This window comes from Octodon degus, unplaced genomic scaffold (genome assembly GCF_000260255.1).
Source record: "Octodon degus isolate 3935 unplaced genomic scaffold, OctDeg1.0 scaffold00064, whole genome shotgun sequence".
In the NCBI taxonomy this organism is placed as follows: domain Eukaryota; kingdom Metazoa; phylum Chordata; class Mammalia; order Rodentia; family Octodontidae; genus Octodon; species Octodon degus.
Genome location: NW_004524640.1, coordinates 1388317 through 1407811, shown reverse-complemented (window position 1 = coordinate 1407811; position 19495 = coordinate 1388317). Strand labels below are relative to the sequence as shown.

Sequence of the window (19495 nt, the reverse complement as noted above, 5' to 3'; positions counted from 1 at the left end):
AGAGATTGGTTTCTTGCTTCTTCCTCTTCTTGTTCTTCTTGTTCTTGTTCTTGTTCTTGTTCTTCTTGTTCTTGTTCTTGTTCTTCTTGTTCTTGTTCTTGTTCTTCTTGTTCTTGTTCTTGTTCTTGTTCTTGTTCTTGTTCTTGTTCTTGTTCTTGTTCTTGTTCTTCTCCTTCTCCTTCCTCTTCCTCTTCCTCTTCCTCTTCCTCTTCCTCCTCCTCCTCCTCCTCCTCCTCCTCCTCCTCCTCCGCCTCCTCCTCCTCCTCCTTCTTCGTTAAATCCTGCTTTATTTTGGTCAGCAAAGTAATAATCACTTCTAGGAATGTGTTTGGTAGTATTGCTTCCCTTCCAATTTCATTAAAGATTTTGAAGAGTAATGACATTATATCTTCTCTGAATTTCTTTCAGAATTCAGCAGTGAATCCATTAGGACCTGAGGTTTTCTTTGTTAAATTTTTCATTACATTTTTTATTCCATTGATATTGGATTATATAGAATATTTATATCTTGATTCAAATTTGGTAATCATGTATTTATGAATCTGTCATTTCTTTCTGTGTTTTTCTTTCTTATTGAGAGTGAAGTTTCTCGGAATATGTATTCATGAACTTCTAGATTTCCACAGGATGCACTGTGAATTCAAGCTTTTCATTCCTCATTGAACGAATTTGAGTCTTTCCTTTTTTTTTTTTAATAAGAATGAAGATGTATCAATTTTATTTAATCTTTCAAAGAAAGAACTCTTTATTTCATTGATTTTTTTTGTATTTTATTAGCCTCAATTTCATTAATTTCTACTCTGATGTTTATTATTTCCTCCCTCTTATAAACTTTGGGCTTGACTTGTTTTTATTTTTCTAGAAATTTGTAGTTCAACATTATATAGTTTATTTGAGCTAGTTCTGCGTTCCTGCTGTAAGAATTTACTGCTATAAATTTGGCACTTGGGATAGCTTTCATTGCATCCCATATGTTCCTGTATGTTGTACTGGCATTTTTCTTTATAGCTATTATTTAATTTCTTCTTTAATCTCATTTGTTGCTAAGAAAAATGTTATTTAATTTGCATGTGTTTGTGGAGTTTGTATGGTTTCTTTTGACATTTATTTCCAAATTCATTGCACTACACTCTAAACTATACATAGGATAATTTCAATTCCTTTGCATGAATTTAAGCATGTTCTGAGGGTTAATATGTAGTCTATTTTGGAGAATGTCCTTGATAGTCAGAACAATATATTTCATTATATTGATTGAAATACTTTTTGTAGGTATCTAATAGATACATTTGTTCATAAATTTGGTTCAGTTTTGATATTTCTTTGTTGATTTTTTTGTCTAGTTGTTCTATTTGTGACAATGTAGCATTAATTTCCACCATTGCAATTGTTAGTGGTAATTTGATTTTTAATGTCTATTAATATGTTTTATATATTGTGTTCCTTGATACTTGATTCACAGATATTTATGATTGGTATGTCTTCTTTTGGGAGTTTTTCCTTAACAAGAATATAGTGACCATCTTTATCTTTTTTGATCCATCTTGGTTTGAAGTTCACTTTACAAATAGAATAGTTATTTCTGGGTTCCTGTCACATGATATATTGTTTTCCATTCTTTGAATTTCACTTTATGAATTCCTTTCGGAATTAAATATGGCTCTTTATGAAGCATATTGTTGGATCTTTTTTCTTGATCCATTCTGCAAGTCTGTTTCTTTTGATCGGTTAATTAAGATTGTTTATATTGGTATGTATTTTCTTATCCTCATCATCTCATTTGTTATTTTCTCGTCTTAACCTTCTATCTAATCACTTGTCTTGACTGGTTAATTATTTTCTCTAATGTCTTTTAATATTCTGTTCTTATGCTGAAGTTTTAAGATGTTGCTTGTTCTCTCTCTTGTAGCTTTTTTAATCATGGTTAATTTGAGTTCCTTATGACTCACTTATTATATGCCAAGTTCTTTTTCTATGCTTGAGAAATTTTCTGCCAGTACTACTGTGAAAATGTTTGTTGTTGTTTTTAGTATTATTTGCACTATCTCATAATTTTTCACCAACTCTCTCAATCCTATGTTATACTTGTTTGGATCATTTATCAGCTATTGGATTAAATTTTATTGATCATTTCTATTTTTTGGAAATATTTTCATGACCACTAACCACAACTCTATTTTATAGATTTGATATGCTTTGCTCACATTGGTTAATTCTGCTGCATATACTCTCAACAGAATTTGTAATCTCTTTAATCTCTTACATTACAATTTTTAATCTCTTACATCTCTTACATTTTAAATCTTTTTCATGGATTTCACTTGTTTTCTAGGTTTGCCATTCATGGTTCTCTAGGTTTCCATCATTTTTTTCTAAGATTTTCTATTGTTCTCATCTGTATCTGATCTAGATTCACTAGCCATGCCCTTTATTATAGTCATCATCTCTTCAGTTATCTGAGAAATTATTTCAATTTGATATTTTTCTAGAGCCTCATTCATCTCTTTTGTTACTTCTGCTGTTACCATGCCAGACAGTACAGGTGGGTGATTTCCAAATTGTTCTCTCTCTCTCTCTCTCTCTCTCTCTCTCTCTCTCTCTCTCTCTCATTTTTTTGGTATTGCTTTTTAGGGAAGGGTCTACAGAGTGTTCAGGGTCTCACTACTAGGTCGAACTCATAGTGATCTGCCTGTTTTCAGCCTCCCAAGAGCTGGGATTACAGGTGTGCACCACCATGCCCAGTCTCAATTGCTATCTCAGCACGCCCTGGGGGTGGGGCCAGCATAGCAGGCCCAGGGATCGAATCCCCGGCTCCTGCGCCTGCTTGCAGGCACTTTAATCCACTGAGCTATTTGGCTGGCCCTACCAAATTGTTCCATCTCACTACTCTGGAGTTCGTCTATTGAGTGGTAAGTCTGGGATTGCATTTTACTTTCATGTCTTCTCATTTTCTATTTTCTGTGCTTGATTTCTGTGTTGATGCTTGTAAATTGCTTATGGTCGGTTACTGTATCACTACCTTTGAGGACTGCTTTGGAAATCCCGACTTTTCAGAAATGTTTTCTAGAAATAACTGACCTTTGGATTTTGAATCAGTTGCAAGATACTATCTGTGCAATTTATTGGAGATGAGAAGTTGCTGGCTATTTGGCCTAGCACCTCGTTCTTTGGTACTAGTCTATAGTATTGTTTATGACACACAGGTGATCTTGGTCTTGGTATAGATGGAAGAACAACTGGTAAGAAAAAGTGTGTTACCTTGGCCAGATTAGTACAATCACTAATAGCGATATCATCAAGTACAACCTGGAAAATGACAAACTGTGGTAACTACTTAATTGTCTCCTATAACCGTATGAACAAGTTTTATAATTATGTAGCAAAATCTAAAGCAATCCAGTAAATTATCTAGTAAATAGTCCCTTAGGAGAGTGATTTTACCCTCATGGAAAAAGTTATAAAGAGATAAGTGGGATAAAAATAGGGAAGTAGAAGTAGAGAAACAGATTAGAAAGAAGGCTGAAGGACAAAGAAAGATTACACAGACTTTGAAATACTGGTGAAAAAGGAGGGAAAGAAGAAGGAAGAAAGAAAAACAAGAACAGAACAAAACAAAAAGCTAGGAAGAATGTTCGTACTCATTTAAAAAGAATAGCGAAAAAAGAAAATGAACAAACAAAATTGTCTACTTCTATGCAGGTCCCTGCTGTTAGTGTAGGGACTACAAGACAGTAGGCATGATCCAGATCCATGTTCATTGATCTCATTAAGCCAGCAATAAAGTTATGGAGGCAAGGGAGTTGGAATATCACAGAAAGCCTGTTTTCAACTTGAAGTCAAGGCTGATCCTATTTTATGAGTTCGGGATTTGAATTGTTCAGCCAACACACTTATGTGCTTCTTGCTGGCTTGAATTTACCCTCCTGATGTTGGGTGTGCCAGTTGTGCCTAATCCTGACATTTGGGGCCCCATGATGGAGCCAACGTGTAGCTGCTTTTTTATTTCTTTTTTTTTTAATAGTAAGAAAAAAATACTTTATTTTTTACAAGATTGCAAGACACAAAGTTGCCTAGGGACTAATACCCACAATGTCCAGGTAGGACATTTTTATGAAGACTGACATACCTTGACTGCAAAGGCAATGAGACCTTATCCTGCCCTCCCAATAGGATCAATTTCAGCTTCAGAGGATCCCTGCATGTCTCCCTTTTTTGTTTTGTTGTATGAGTGATGGGTGTTCCATTGCAGAGAAGCTGTGTTTGGAAAACTCTGTAGAAGACCTCTTCATTCTTGATGCAAGTCCAAAGATTTTTAGCATTTGTATTCAGCAGTTTAACCCTCTATAGTCCAATAGTCCATAATAGTAGTGGGGTGCAGTTGGCAGTTTTCAGAAGTTGTTAGGGATTTGAGCCTTTTACAGTGTATTATATTATTATATCATTGCTTTTTACATCTTGTGGTTACACTTTGCTGCTGGATGCGTGTAGCTGCTTTCTGCATTAGGTTCAGCTGCCCCTTCCCAAACTGGACACCAGCCAGTTGCTCTCTGCTGTGGACATCTGCACTTGAATTATTCAGCAACCACTGCAGCCCACAGTGTTCACTGCCGCATTCCACTGGTGCATTTCTTTGTGGAGGCCTCTGGAATAACCTATTGTCACTGTGACTCTCTGGATTCAAGCTGCCTCTCTCACACCAGGAGCTGGGATTCAGGATGAAATCATCATTTTTCCATCTCTCCCTTTTGCATTAAGGTTCCCCTCTGTACTTTCCCCTTTGCCTCCAATCTTGCTTCAGATCCTTGCTGGGTTGTAGGTATCTACCTTTCTCCTTCTGCTCTTCCCTATATTGCTATATCTCAGCATCTGCACTCCAAATTTCAGAGAAGATAACTTGTTGCTACACACCACCTCTCAATTTTTCCTGTAGTACTAGGTATTTCTTTTTAAAATTATCTCTCTGCAAGTTGATAATTTATGCACAGGAATACTATTGATTTTCTTTTTTACCAGGAATAGAACTCAAGACCTTGTACTTGCCAGACAGGTTCTGTGCCACTGAGCTTTATCCTCAACCCACTATTGACTTTTAAATAACTCAAAATAATCAGATTCATAAATTCTAAATACCCAATCCAAATATGAACCTGTAAAATGAATAGACATTTCTCAGATGAAGTACAAATAACAAATAAATAGATGAAAAAAAGAAGTTTAGCATCACTGGTCACTCAAGAAATACAAAATAGAACAATACTGAAATGGAATCTCATTCTAGAAAGAATGGCTACCCGCAGTGAATTAACCAGTATCAAATGCTGGTGAAGCTGTGGAGGAAAAGGAATTGTTCTCTAGTGTTGGTCCAAATGCAGATTGATGCAACCACTGTGGAGATGCACAGCAGCCACACGAGTTTCATTTCACCAACACTGATAATGTGAAGTGATATGTTTTGTTGTAAAGATGATAGGATCAGTAGCCTCTTTTCATGAGCTTCTGACTCCATCTTATTGTGTAATCCTTCTTCTTTATGAAAGATGTTTTTAACCTGTGACACCAGCCATGCTTGGTATTGCAGAGGATGACAGATTTTCAGTAAATTTTCCAATGTCTTCTACTGTTACTGATCTGTTGTTTTCTCTGTTCTGGAGTCCTCCAGAATGACTGAATTTCTCTGTGGCTGGGTGCCAGTTCCATATCTGAATCTACCTGCCTACAGGATGGCTGGCCAATGAGCTGCTGTATTTGTTTTAACAAAAAATCTCTGAAATTTTTATTTTAGAAAGTCTGACCATACTTGGGCCATTTCTGTAATCGGTATCCTATGTCCCCATAGGTAACTTACAGGTAGCTAAGCTTTATAGCATTTGGAAAAATTAAAAAGTAAGTATATTATTCAATGACATAAGACATTCTCACATTGTTGTTTATTGGATCCACAAATTTTTGAGTAATAAACTTAAAAATTATATTTATGAGTACTAAATTTTAAAATCACTCCCAAATTCCATCTAGCCCCTTTCTTAGAGTAGGGAAAATTTGTTGAAAGAAAACCTATGTCTGAAAGGAACAGAAGGGGCCTAGAAAGTGAGTAGTCCATCTCCATGTAGTTTAAAAACTGAAAAGCATTTTATATGTGCAATTGATAAAAACAAACTCCTTGTTTCTAGTCATCCCTGGGTATGAGAAACTATGAAATAGATTTAAGTTTTAAGGCTTACTGTTAACCATAAGTTAATGGTAGTTATTAATCTGATCATAGACACAGTTGAACAAAAAATATAATTGAAATGTACTTCTAGATATATTATAAATATATTATCCTATGTAATAGTATGATTGAATAATATGGAATTTTTTTTAATTTCAAAAATTTATTTTAATAAAATGCACATTATCATTAAGTCTCCTCAGCATGTTCCCTCTCACTTCAAACACCCCCTTCCTGTCATTCCTGCCACTTTCTGCAGCAGTTCTAGTGTCCTTTTCATTAGGGTCTTGAGGTCACAGCTGCTTGAACAGCCTGAAATGCCTTAAAATATGTACCTTTCTTTATTCTTTTGATATTAGGAAAAAACTAGACATCATATAATACAAGATCTGGTAAATAACATGGATGAAGCATCATTGTGATGTCTTTGCAAGTTTGCATTTCTTGTTTGATTTTTTTTTTTTCTTTATTGAGGCTTTCCTGACCAGTTACATAGGCCTAAAACTCCACAAGATGTAGCGCTGCCCTTCCTGGAGCTGCCTCACATGACCAGCCTTTGCCTGTCTATCTACTTCCCACCCTGCCCGTCATCTTACACCCCTGCATTTATTCCTACAGGTTGTAAAATGGCTGCTATTTTTCAAGTCCTAATAGCCACACAGTGTTCACGAAGGAAGAAGAAAAAAAATGTAAATACTTTCCAAAAAGCATTGTAGTTTTACTTAAGAAATAGATAAACAAGCTTCTACTAATATCAGATTAGTTTAAACCATAACCACTTTAGCAACAGCCCAAAGCAAAGGAGATAGTGTGTGTGTGTGTGTGTGTGTGTGCGCGTGTGCGCGCGTGTGCGCGCTCACGCTGAGCTACAACCTAAGCCAATTTTATTTCTTTTTAATTTTGAGACAAAGTCTTGATAAATTGCTAAGTTGCTCAAGCTTGAACTGCAGATGTTATTAATTCAGGGATTTCTTTTTTTATTTTCATTTCCAATCTGAGTTCCTCTGTACGATTCTGCAGCTATTTCAGAAGCTGTTGATTCATTGCTTTCAGCTGTGTGATTCCCAATTTGTTCTGTGTTAGTGTCCTCTGCACTTGTTATAGGTGGGCTTGGGTTCTGAGATTGCATTTTGCTCCTTCTCATTGTCATTTTGTGTAGCACTGTCTTCTGACCTTTGTTGTAGATCTTTGTTGGAGTCATAGCCTTAGCACCTACTGAAGTTCAGGTGCAGATTGGACCTGGGTAGGATTGGGTCTGGGGGTTACTGGAACGTGGCAGAAATTCCTACTCGGCAGGCGGGGTGGAGGAGGTGCTGCGGAGTGGTGGGGGGTGTCCCAAGGGGGTGGAAGAGGGTCTCACCCATGCTGCACCTGGACTGGGACCAGTAGTAGGTCCCGCAGGCACAGAGTAGCCAGAAGCTCTCCCACACACTCACCGGACTGGGCTAGGACTCTCTCCCACATATATACCACCAATGCTCACAAATTAGAAAATAAGGTTTCCATAAAAAACCATTAGACATGCTGAAATGTTTATATCTGTGCCTCCATTTTTTTTCCCTTCTTTAAATACAATAGCTTTTGAATTTCTCTTATGAGCATTGATATTTTTACTGATGTGTGAGATACTTTATCTTAGCAATGAGAGAAGTGTAATCAACACACTGTGCACTATTTAAGCTCATGTGTCTCATGTATTTCACTTAACAATAAGGTTTCAAGCTTCATCCAATTTCCTATACGAGACTCAAATTTGTGATTCTTTACAACAAAGTGGTAATCCATTGTGTGTAAAAATTGTATTTTCTTTATTCATTCATATGTTAGTGGACATATAGGCTGCTACCAAGATTCAGTTTATGAGTTGTGCTTTTACAAACATGGATATCCACATATCACTGTAGGATGATATCTTTAACTCCTGAGAAGATGGCTAGAAAGGAAATAGTGGGGTCAAATGGAGGATCTGGTTTAGCTTTTTTTGAGGAATCTACATATTCATTTTTATAGTGGTTGTACTATTTTCCTTTCCCACCAACAATGTAGAAGGGTTCCTTTTCCCCACAGCCTCACCAGCATTTGCTAGTGCATGAATTCTTGCTGACAGTTATTCTTTGTTGAATAATGTGGAGTTTCAATATTCTTTTAATTTGCACTTCCCTAATAGCTATGTGATACTGAACGTTTCTTCACACATTTCTCAGCCACTTGTAGTTCCTCTTCTGAGATGTGTTTACTCATTTCAAATGCCCATTTTTTGATTGGATAGTTCATTTTGGAGGTTCTAAGTTATTAAGTGTTTAAATATTCTAGACCTACTCCTTCCTCTGATGAATAGCTGGCAATTATTTTCCTTTCACAGATTGTTTTATCACTCTTTCTTCCCTATGCAGAAAGTGTTTTTTTTTTTTTTTTTTTTGCGGAACTGGGGATTGAACTCAGGACCTTGCGCTTGCCAGAGAAGCACTTATTCCACTGAGCCATCTCCCTGGCCCCTATGCAGAAAGTTTTTAATTTGCTATTATCTCATTTGTTTTTGGTACTGTAGTTATTATGTAACTGGTGTTCTGTTCTGAAATTTCTTGCCTATGTCTCTGACTTCAGGAGTTTTACCTATTTTATCTTCCAGCAGACTATCTGTTTTAACATGTAGATCTTTGATTTATTTTGATTTTAGTTTAGTATGTGATGAGAAATATGGGTCTAGATTCAGTCTTCCACACGTGTGTAGTTTGTTTTCCCAATTTTATTAATGTGGCTGTTTTACCTCTAGTGTATGGTTTTGGCTCCTTTGGGCCAAATATTTGGTTAGAGATCAAATATTTCAGTGTGCCTGGAGTTGCTACTACATCATCTGTTCTGTCCCATTGACCCTCCTGTCTGTTTATGTGCTGGTACTATGTTTTTTTTTTAATTTTTTTAAATTTATTTGTGTGTGTGTGTGTGTGTGTGTGTGGCCAGCTCAGCCCCCAGGGGGCGGGGCTGGCTGGCATGTGGTGCTGGGGGACTGAACCGCGGTCCATGTGCTTTGTTAAGCTTGTTCTAAATAGGTGCTTTAGACCACTGAGCCATCACACCAGCCCGGTACTATGTTTTTTTTTTTTTTTCTTTTTTCAACTGCATTATAATTTCACATCGAGGATTTTGATACCTTCTCCTTTGCTCTATTTACCCGGGATTTCTTTTGTTATTTTGAATCTCTTCTGGCTCTGTATATATGTTTAGGATTGTTTCCTCAGTTCTATGAAGAATACTGGTGGTATTTTGATTGAGAACTTATTAAGTCTGCATATCACTTTTGGGAGAATGCCTGTTTCAACTACACCACTGTGTTATGGTTTGTGCCTGGAGCTCTCTCGAAAGTCTCATGTATTTACAGGGCTTTTTTGTGTATTTAGGACAGGGTCTACAGGGCCTCACTACATAGATCAGACTCGGATTGATTCTCCTGTTTTCAGCCTCCCAAAAGCTGGGATTACAGGTGCATGCCACCACGTCCAGTCTCAATTGCTGTCTCAGTGTGCTCCGGGGGTGGAGCCTAAAAGGCATTCTGGGGATTGAACCCCAGCCACTGTGCTCTGCCTAAGCAGGTGCTTTAGCTGGCTGAGCTATCTGTCTGGCCCCTAATAGGGATTTTCTTTTTAAAGTATAACATTCAATTTCTTATTTCTATCTAAAGAGTGTTTTCTTCAGTCCATTAAGACCCAGCTCCCCTGACATGGGCTTTGGTGGAGGTCGTGGGGCAGCACCAGCGGTCTAAATCGGGGTGGAGGAGTTCAGTCCTTGCAGGCTTCACGAGATCGATTTCTGACCACTGTGCTGTGAACGGCACAACTCACACAGTGATGCAGCCTCACATCCAGCTTGGGAAGCATATAACCGTCGAAGACACTCAATTTGGAAATGGGTCTGATGGCGGCAGCCTCCACTGTGTTCAAAATGACAAACTTCTTAATGGCCTTATCCTCAGGTACATACTGGGCGCAGTTCATGCAGCGAATAGGCTGCATGTGACCGCGGCCCTTTTTGGCACAAACATTGTTCCTTTTTTCTTTCTTTCTTTCTTTTCTTTTTTTTCTTTCTTTTTTTTTTTGTCATGTTGGAAAAGAAGATCCAAAAGAGCAATAGGGATTTTTCATAGGTGGCTGAATCTAGAATGTGTGATGCTGGGATTAAAGGTGTGTGATTAGTAAATAAGTCCACTGATTAGTTTGGCATAGTTCTGTCTAGGATTAGAGATGTGAGTGCTATAGGTACCATAGGGCAGGTAGAACACATACAATATAAGGGATGGACAGTGAGAATCTTAGCTGACCCCCCCATTGCATTTGTTATCTTGTGGTTATCATAAACTGTTCTCTGTGATGTCCATCTGCCATACCACCCTACCTAGGAACCAGATGGCTATGGTCTGAAGTCCTCACAAATTGTGAGCTAAATAAACCTTCACCCCTTTAACTTTGGGTTTTGCATATTACATCTTAGCAACTTGATAAAAATAACTAAAATACCAACCTATATGCCAATACATTGGAAAACTTAGAAGAAATGGGTAGATACACAGATAAGTTCATATGAATTACCAAAACTGAACCAAGAATGTATAAAATCTCTGAATAATCCAATAAAAGGCAATAAAATTGGAGCAGTAATAAAAAAAAAACACCATACCAACTAAGAAAAGCCTCTATCTGGAAAGATTTGCTGCTGAATTCTACAAGAACTTCAGGAAACATATAACACCAATACTCCTCAAATTCTTTAATACAATTGGAAGGGGAGGAGTTCTTCCAAAGTCATTCCTGGGAGCTGCATTCCTGTATTATTCACAACAATACCTTGATGCCAAAATGAGACAAAGTTCTAACCAAAAAAAGAATTACATATTGGCCCTTGTCTTCAGTGAAAATAGGTACTGAAATCTCAATAAGATATGGGGCAAACAGAATGTGATGAATTATCAAAATGTCACACATTATGAGCAAGTGGAGTTCACTTTACGTATGCAAGGATGGCTCAATATATGCAAGTCAATAAATGTAAGACATCACATAAGCAGAATCAAGGACAAAAGTCACATAACGATCTTAATAGATACAGAGAAATCCTCTCGCAAAATCTAACACCAATTAATGATAAAAAGCAATGAAGAAAATAGGTATAGAAGGATTTTATCTCAATATGATAAAATCCATCTATGACTGACCCACTTCCAACCTCATATTAATTCAGAAATATCTGAAAACTTGTCCTCTAAAATCAAAATCAAGACAAGAATGTCCACTATCACATCCCTGTTTAACGCAGTACTTAAAATATTAGAAAAAGAAATTGGGCATAGAAAGAAATATAAAGTATATTTATAGAAAGAGAAGAACTCAAATTATCATTCTTTGCAGTTGACATAACCTTCTACATTGTGGACTCAAATATTCCATTAACAACTCCTGAAATTAATGTCTTATATCAGCAGTGTAGGAGGATACAAAATCAACATAAAAATCAGTAGCATTTTCATATATCAATTATGAATGCACTAGCAACAAGAATACCATTCACAACACAAATAAAAACTAAGTATTTACAAAATAAAGTAACCAAGGAAGGAAAAGGACTGTACAACGGAAACTAAACTATGCTGAAAAAGGAGGCTGAAGAAGGCATCCAAAAATTAAAAGCTATCATCATTCCCGAGAAGCAGAACCAATGTTGTCCAAATGGCCATACTCCTTTGCATTCCTAATATTTATACATCTAATTTCCATTTCCTTCTTGTTTAGTTTTTCTTCCACACTCCAGGTGTTGAAGTGTTTCCACCTTCATTCACTGCATCCTCTGCAATTTACAGGCTGCCTTCACCAAAACCTCAAATATCTTCAAACTCATGAATGGGCAGTTTCTTTACCATTACACATGAAGCCAAATCTGCTTCCCACATGCAGTGGCTGCTCATATATTCCCATGAATCTCTGGGTGTCGCCAAAGATCTTGCTCCTCATTTCAGCTTCCAGACTCCTCTCCTCACCCTACAGCCTCCCCTCGAAGAAGTCATGTATTGCATACTACCAGAGTGTAGGGGATACTTTGTTGCTGTAGTCACACCAGGGACAACTCTCTCGACTGACCTTCGATTCCCTTTCATCTTTCAACACTACCCCTCTCTGCCTTGAGTTCTGTTATTTTTAATACATGCAACCAAGAAGTCTCAAATTTCAAAAAGCCTGAAATTTAGATATATATTTAAATCTCCAAATCTTTTCCAATCTACTTTTCTAATCTCAGTTGCTTTTTCAGATACAACATACCTAATTATTTGAGAAGTTCTATTGGCCTGAAACATATTTGTGGAAAACACATACTTTAAGCAGCTTACTTCTGTCTGCTACAGTTTGGATTTTAAATGGCCCTCAATGCCTATATTCTAAGTGCTTGATCCTTGGCTTGCTTAAGAGATAAGACCTTGTGGGAAGAAATGATGTTCTTGGACTTGCGTCTTTTGATGGAATATTGTGAAACTGACCTATTCTTGCCTCTGTCTCTGTGTCTGTCTGTCTCTCTTTCTGTGTCTGTGTGTTTGTATGCGTGTGTGTGAGCATACCTCCTTCACAGCTGTAATGAAGTGTGCAAATTCCTTTTCCTGTGCTGCTGCCTTCATAACACAGCCTTGCCACAAGCCCAAACCCTAAAGATCGAACAGCTATGGACTTAAACCTCCAAAATTTTAAGTCAAAAATAATTTTTCCACTTTTTAATAATATTTAATCTCAGGGGTTTGTCACATAGTTGAAAGCTGACTAGCTCATTGTCCAGCTACCAACTCAGACTCTCTGAACTTGCAACTCAAACTCATGCTCCTATGTCCCAGGATCCTTCTAAGTGCTGTGGGTATTAGACCTTCCCAGGAGACTCAGTGTTATCCTGTGGACACGCTCCCTGTTATAGTGCATGTAAAAACTCATGGTGTATTAACTCCCCCTCTTCCTACCTTTCCTTCATATGTTCTTTTCACAATTAGGGATTTGGGGGGCCTGCAACATAGCTCAGCAGACTATGCACCTGCTTAGGCTAGTGCAGGGACTGGGGTTCAGTCCCCGGTGCATTCCTTCCTGGCCTCACTGCCGAGCTCACTGAGCCAGACAAAGAAACTGGGCGTGGTGGCACATGCCTATTTTTCCAGCACTGGGAAGGCTGAAAACAAGAGGATCACTATGAGTCTGAGCTGTGTAGTGAGACTCTGTACCAAATACATTAAAAAAATGAAGGATTTTGATATATTGATTTTCACTTCAGAGGGAAAAATCAGAGCAGACAAACAAAAACACATCATGCATGCTTTTGTCTTGACCCACAGCCTTTCTATATGATCCATTCGTCTCTGTAGCTCTAAAATCTTTTCTTTGTATTCATGAGATATAAAATGATGCACAAGTAAATTTAATTTTTAACATGTATCTTGAGTTTTGTTAGCTTCAGTTTCATTACAGAAAATAGTTTAAAATTTTTTATTCTCTAGGATGATTTTTGAAAGTTAGTGTTTATGTTTTAATTTAAGACACAATGGATATCCCTCAAGCTTTCACAGAGAGCACATTGGCCAAGCAATGGCTGTGACTCATCCACATGGCTGACACTGACAAAGGTTCCACAATCTGAGGTACAGGATCCCAGGATAAATCCTGAGGGAATTTCACTGACTTTATCAGACCCAAAAGCTACAACTCTTCTTGCATAGGTCCTGCTTTACCTTGGTCTTAACCATCCAGTAGAAAAGTATGAAGACGAAACATAGGAAGTAAATCCATGCTGTTATGTTGAGCTGTGGGGGACTCAGGTCAACAATTTCTGACACTGCCAGTTAAGCGGAAGACCCAATACTATTATGGGCTGCTGGACTCTTTTAGAATATTTTGCTGAGTTAACACACCTATAATATTCAAATAACAGACCTAAACAAAAAAAGGGGATATAGATGAATGTCCATTTTGTATCTGTGTATTCAAAGTGGTTAGGATAGATATATAGTTACATTCTCTTAATGAATAGACTGATTTGTTCTAATGGTGTTTGTAAATAGGATTATCATGTCCGCATCTTGTACAGCAATTAACAACTAGGAAGAATGTATGCAGTGCGTTAATTATTGAAACTGTCCTACCAATTTGGTTTGAAACTGTCTCATTGCTATTTATTTTTCAATAAAATTATGGCAAAAAACTCCACAATGGATATTATATGCTATAGAAATACAGATATGAGACAAATGCCTAATGTCCCAAGAGAGCAGGGAGCAACAGACAGAGCCCAGGGAGAGCCTCTGTTTCTCACTTGTAAATCCCAGAAAGCTGGGATTCAAGGCTGCAGATAACAGCTTCTCCTGCAGGCGCCCTGTTCTTTGATTCCTTGCTTGGGATGTTATTGGCTAGCATTTGTGTGAACCTAGCGTTAGGCAAATGGTGGAAGTCAATCGAGATAGTAGTTTGTATTCACTTAAGTAATTATGCACATTCCTTACGCTGCCTTTAGCCCTCAATAAATGTGAGGTGCTTCTGAGGCTCTGGGCTCACTTGGAGAGGGACTAATCTCAGTGAGACTTCTGAAGCTACATTCTTCAGGTCTTCTCATCATTTCTTTCGGCACCGACCCGTAACATACAACAGTATTCATACTTTGAGAATAGTATGTAATATACTAACCATTGTTACTTTCCTACAATCTTGTTTTTAAATTTCATATCGTTGTTATTGTTGTTTTTCTTTTATTTTAAAATAAAAAGAAAAATATTAAAAAAATAAAAATAAAGAGGCTAATTGTGGGAAAGTGGTCCTGTGACATGTAACGCTACAAATGACCTTTGAGGACATTATCGTATTGTCCTTTTATCCTTTGATTCAGGTATTTGTATTTAAGAAAAAAATAAGAGGACTTGGGATATGCTCAGCAGAACAGCTCTTGTAAGTGCGAGGTTGTGAGTTTGATTCCTGGTACCAACCAAAAAAAGAAAATGAATAAAAACAGAAACTTAAGTTGCTAAAAAAAAAATCCAACCATCTTTGAGATAAGACTTTAATAATCTGGTTACATTTGTCAGTACTCTGAATAAAGTGAGGAAATATATAAGCAATAAAGGAGAGAATTTAAAATTGTAACAAAAGGTAAAATATTAATGAATAATCTATTTTTAGAGTCAAGCCTAGAATAAATAAGAGTGTAAGAACAATGTCAAAAATTTCAGAGTTCATAATAATAGTTCAGTTTGTGAATAATTCCAGTATCAAAATACTAACTCAGAAAGATTAAGTGGGTGCTTCAAGATAGAAATTGCTTAGAACTACTTGGAAAAAGTGGGGTGGAAAACATACCCTCTCTTTAATAAATGCAAAGATGAATTGATGTTTTAAAATAAAAATAATGCTAACTCTAAAGTCCCATTTAAGGATTGGCCGTGGCTCTCCTAGGAAAATCAAGTGACACTGCCAAATTTCAGAAATATTGTCAGTGACTATTTTTATCTTAATAAAGCCATGTTTGAGGTTCTCAAAGACGAGAAAAGTTAACTGCAGTGCCGCTAATGATTTTTAAATAATTAAAATGTACAATGCTTTCTCCACCTGCAGGAAGGCTGAAAGAACAGGGCATTACAGTTTCGTCTTCAGTTCTCCAGCTTTCGGGACCTTGGGATTCTGACATCCATCTTTGCACTCATTTTCGTGTTCTGTAGCCTTGGCATCTGCCAGCTCAGTTCCTGTAGAGTCACTTTCACCAGGTAGATGACGTTTCCTCAAAAGAATTAGGGTCAAGAAGGCTGGTAAAAAGCTTGCTCCTCTTATTCCTGCAGGCAATCCAAGGTAGATGTGCCTATACAAGAAAGAATTAAAATATATTTAATCTGACACATAGGGGTTGGGGAGATAGCTCAGTAGAATAAGCACTTGCCTAACAAGTGAAGGGTCCTGAGTTCAATGCCCCATAAAAAAAAAATTCTGTCGTGTTTGTGTCCACCAGTTCAGTACCTGCAGAGTCAGTTTGTGGTCAGTACAAACTGATTTTGTTTATTTTTCTACATACTTGATTGTCTTAAGACTAACGGCAGCTATTATATTCTTCCTATTTTTTATGAATAACTTTGCTGAATTAATTTTAGTATTTGCTAAACTGTGTTTTGAACGTTCCACCAGAAAGTCAAAATTGATTGTTTTTACTAGTAACCATTTGTTACAATTTTTGCATCTAGTAGAAGTTCCAATTTAAACATAACACTGATGGGGCTGGGGAGATAGCATGGCAGTCTGAGAACCTGCTTGGCAAGTACAAGGACCCAGGTTTGATCCCTAGTACCAGTACTGCACACTGTGCTGGTCCCAAAACTGGGCACAGTAGTGGTGCATGCCTATACTTCCAGCACTGGGGAGGCAGAGACAAGAGGATCATTATATCAGTATGATTCTGAGCTGCATAGTGAGGCCCTATACCAAATAAATAAATAAATAAATAAATAAATAAATAAATAAATATTAAAACATATTACTGACAATTAGAACAGTGTTTTTACCCATTATTTAATAAAAATATTTCAAAAAATCATCACTATTTATAATATATATTTTGGGGCAATTTAAAGGAAAATTTTCTGTTCTGAGTTGGCTCAGTTTTGATCATTAATGTCAAAACTATCAAACCACTATTCTATATAGAGAAACAGACAAGAATTTTTAGCTTTACATTTGTAAATTCTGTTATACTAATAGATTTTTCTTATGTTGCACCAATCTTGTGTTGTTAGATAAACTTCATTAACCATTGTTATACATTAGTAGATTCAACTTGCTAATTTTTGCAGAGAAATTTTGCATATATATTTAAGAGATTAGTTTGTAAATTTTTTGTATATTGAACTATCCAGAGTTAATACTATGATTGTACTAGCTTTGTATGAGGAATTGAGAAATCTTCCCTTTTCTCTGTTCCTTGGAAAAACTCATATATAATGTTGGAATTGAGAGTTTGCTTTATATTAGATAAAATTTGCCTTAAACTATCTGGACTTGGTAATCATGGGAGATAGACTATTTTAAAGATTTGTATTTATAAACAGCTATGAAAATATTTGTGTTTTCTGTATATTTATCATAAAATTTGGTCATTTATTTTGGCTTAGGAAATTCTCTAATATATTTCCATATTTTTATATCTGATACCACTAAATATCTACTAATATCACTTTATTATTCCTTTTTTAATATTCTTTTTTATGTATTTTACTACAGGATCTACAGGGTCTCACTACACAGATCAGACTCATAGTGATCCTCCTGTTTTCAACCTCCCAAGTGCTGGGATTACAGGTGTGCACCACTATGCCCAATCTCTGTAGCCATCTCAGCACACGCTGGGGGCGGGGCTGGCACAGCATGCCAGGGATTGAACCCTGGTCCCTGCAACTGCTTAGGCAGGCACTTTAGTCTGCTGAGCTATCTGGCCAGCCCTTCACTTTTTCTTAGTAGTGTTTATTTTTGCCTACTCTCTTTATTTGATTTTCCAGGTTATTGTTATTATTATGTTCTCATCTTTCCAAAACCAGACTTTTATCTTTGAATTGCTGATATGATGATGGTGAATAGCTTGTGTATTAATTTTTGTTAGTTTTCATCTCTCTTAATCTGCATTTTTCAAGAGTATAGAGAAAAGTACACCAATGAAAGGTTTAGGTCTCAACAGAGAGCATTGTGTTCCTTATTTTAACTAATTCCACTTGTTAAGACTGTTTTTCCAAAAAAGTTAGTATTCTAAAATTCTAGGTGGGCATGAAATTTTGAGGTCCTTTTTTTTCCTTTCTTTCCATTTTGTGTATTTGGTACAGGGTCTCACTATGCAGCTCAGACACCTGGTGATCATCCTGTTTTCAGCCTCCCCAGTGCTGGGATTACAGGCATGTAACACCACACCCGGACTCTATTGCTCGCTCAGTGCACCCCAGGGGCAGGGCTGGCACAGCATACAGGACCGAGAATCAAACCCTTGTCCCTGTGCTTGCCAAAGCAGGTGCTTAGTTTGTTGAGCTATCTTGCAGCCCAAGGTGCTTTAATTAAGCCTGTATGAAGTTTTTACCTCATCGTTTTGCTTATAGCCTGAAATATGGACCTAGTCTTGACTCACTGGAAATATTTCATTATCCCTTTGGAAGCCGATTTCCCAGAATTCCCAATTTCTAGACTTACAGCTCTACATTCAGTCTTTGAATTCACTTCTGTTTAGGCTTGCAAGCTCTTGTTTAATTTTCAGTTTGGGGCCGGAGGTCCAGAATGACACTTACATTGTTTGAAACTAGCTATATCCCTTCAGGATATTGAAAACACTAGATCTATTATTTCTAGTTGGGATAGAGAAAACATTTGTATGTAATTAGAGAATTATTTATATGATGTTTATGTTAAATTTATACCATTATATATGTATATTATATAGTTATATTATTTATATAAAAATATTTATGAGGCTGTTCTATTTCACCTTTGCTTTTGTTGTACTTTGTCTAAACTCTAGTTCATTAAAACTTAGGTCTTTAAAAATGCATGTACCTAAAAATACCTTAAAGTTTCTTTGAAGACTGTTTAGTTTCAAATCTTCTGCTCCTCACTTTCCTTGACCTAGCTTTCTAGTTATTAAATTAGTCTCATTATAATTTATTATTTTAAGCAATTTAAGACTGTGTTCTTTTTCATTCTGAACATTTAAGAGTTTTGACATTCTTTTCCATTCTAATTCTAATTCCATTGCCTTTGAATAGAAAATGGAATTTTTATTGTGTCAAAAATTTTGTTTTTGAAAACTTTTCTTAGTGGCATGGGACCTAGTCAATTTTTTTAAGTGTTTAATGTAGGCTTCAGAAGAATAAATGTTCTGTTTGGTTAGCAAATGTCCACGTCAATTAGATCACTCATATAATTGGTAATTCAAAATTTCTGCATACTTACTTATGAGAGTTTTTCATATGGACTTATTTGCCTATGTTGAACTCCCCTCGTACTCCTGAGATTAAATTAATTTGATGATTGTGTATAATCTTTATGAAAGATTTTGAATTGGAGTTGTTTGTATTTTCTTGAGAATTTTTATATGTTTTCATCAGAGATATTGGATTAAGAGAGCTGGCCAGGGACACATAGAGAGAAGAAATTTGGGGCTGCATATAAATATATAAAAATTGGGGTTGGGCAGATAACTCAGTGGCATAAGCACCTGCCTGGAAAATGCAAAGTCTCGAGTTCAATCCCCAAAACAGAAAAA

The 19495-nt window shown here is 36.6% G+C and overlaps 1 protein-coding gene across 1 annotated transcript in view; it reads right to left on the bottom strand.

Moving 5' to 3' along the window:
- Positions 1–15434: 15434 nt before the first annotated feature.
- Slco1a2 (solute carrier organic anion transporter family member 1A2) overlaps positions 15435–19495 on the bottom strand; it is a 60430-nt gene continuing 56369 nt past the window's right edge. The window contains exon 12 of the mRNA XM_023718934.1: positions 15435–16066. Within this exon, the coding sequence (XP_023574702.1) occupies positions 15847–16066 (220 nt within the window). The 3' untranslated portion in view covers positions 15435–15846. The remainder of the gene's footprint in view (positions 16067–19495) is intronic.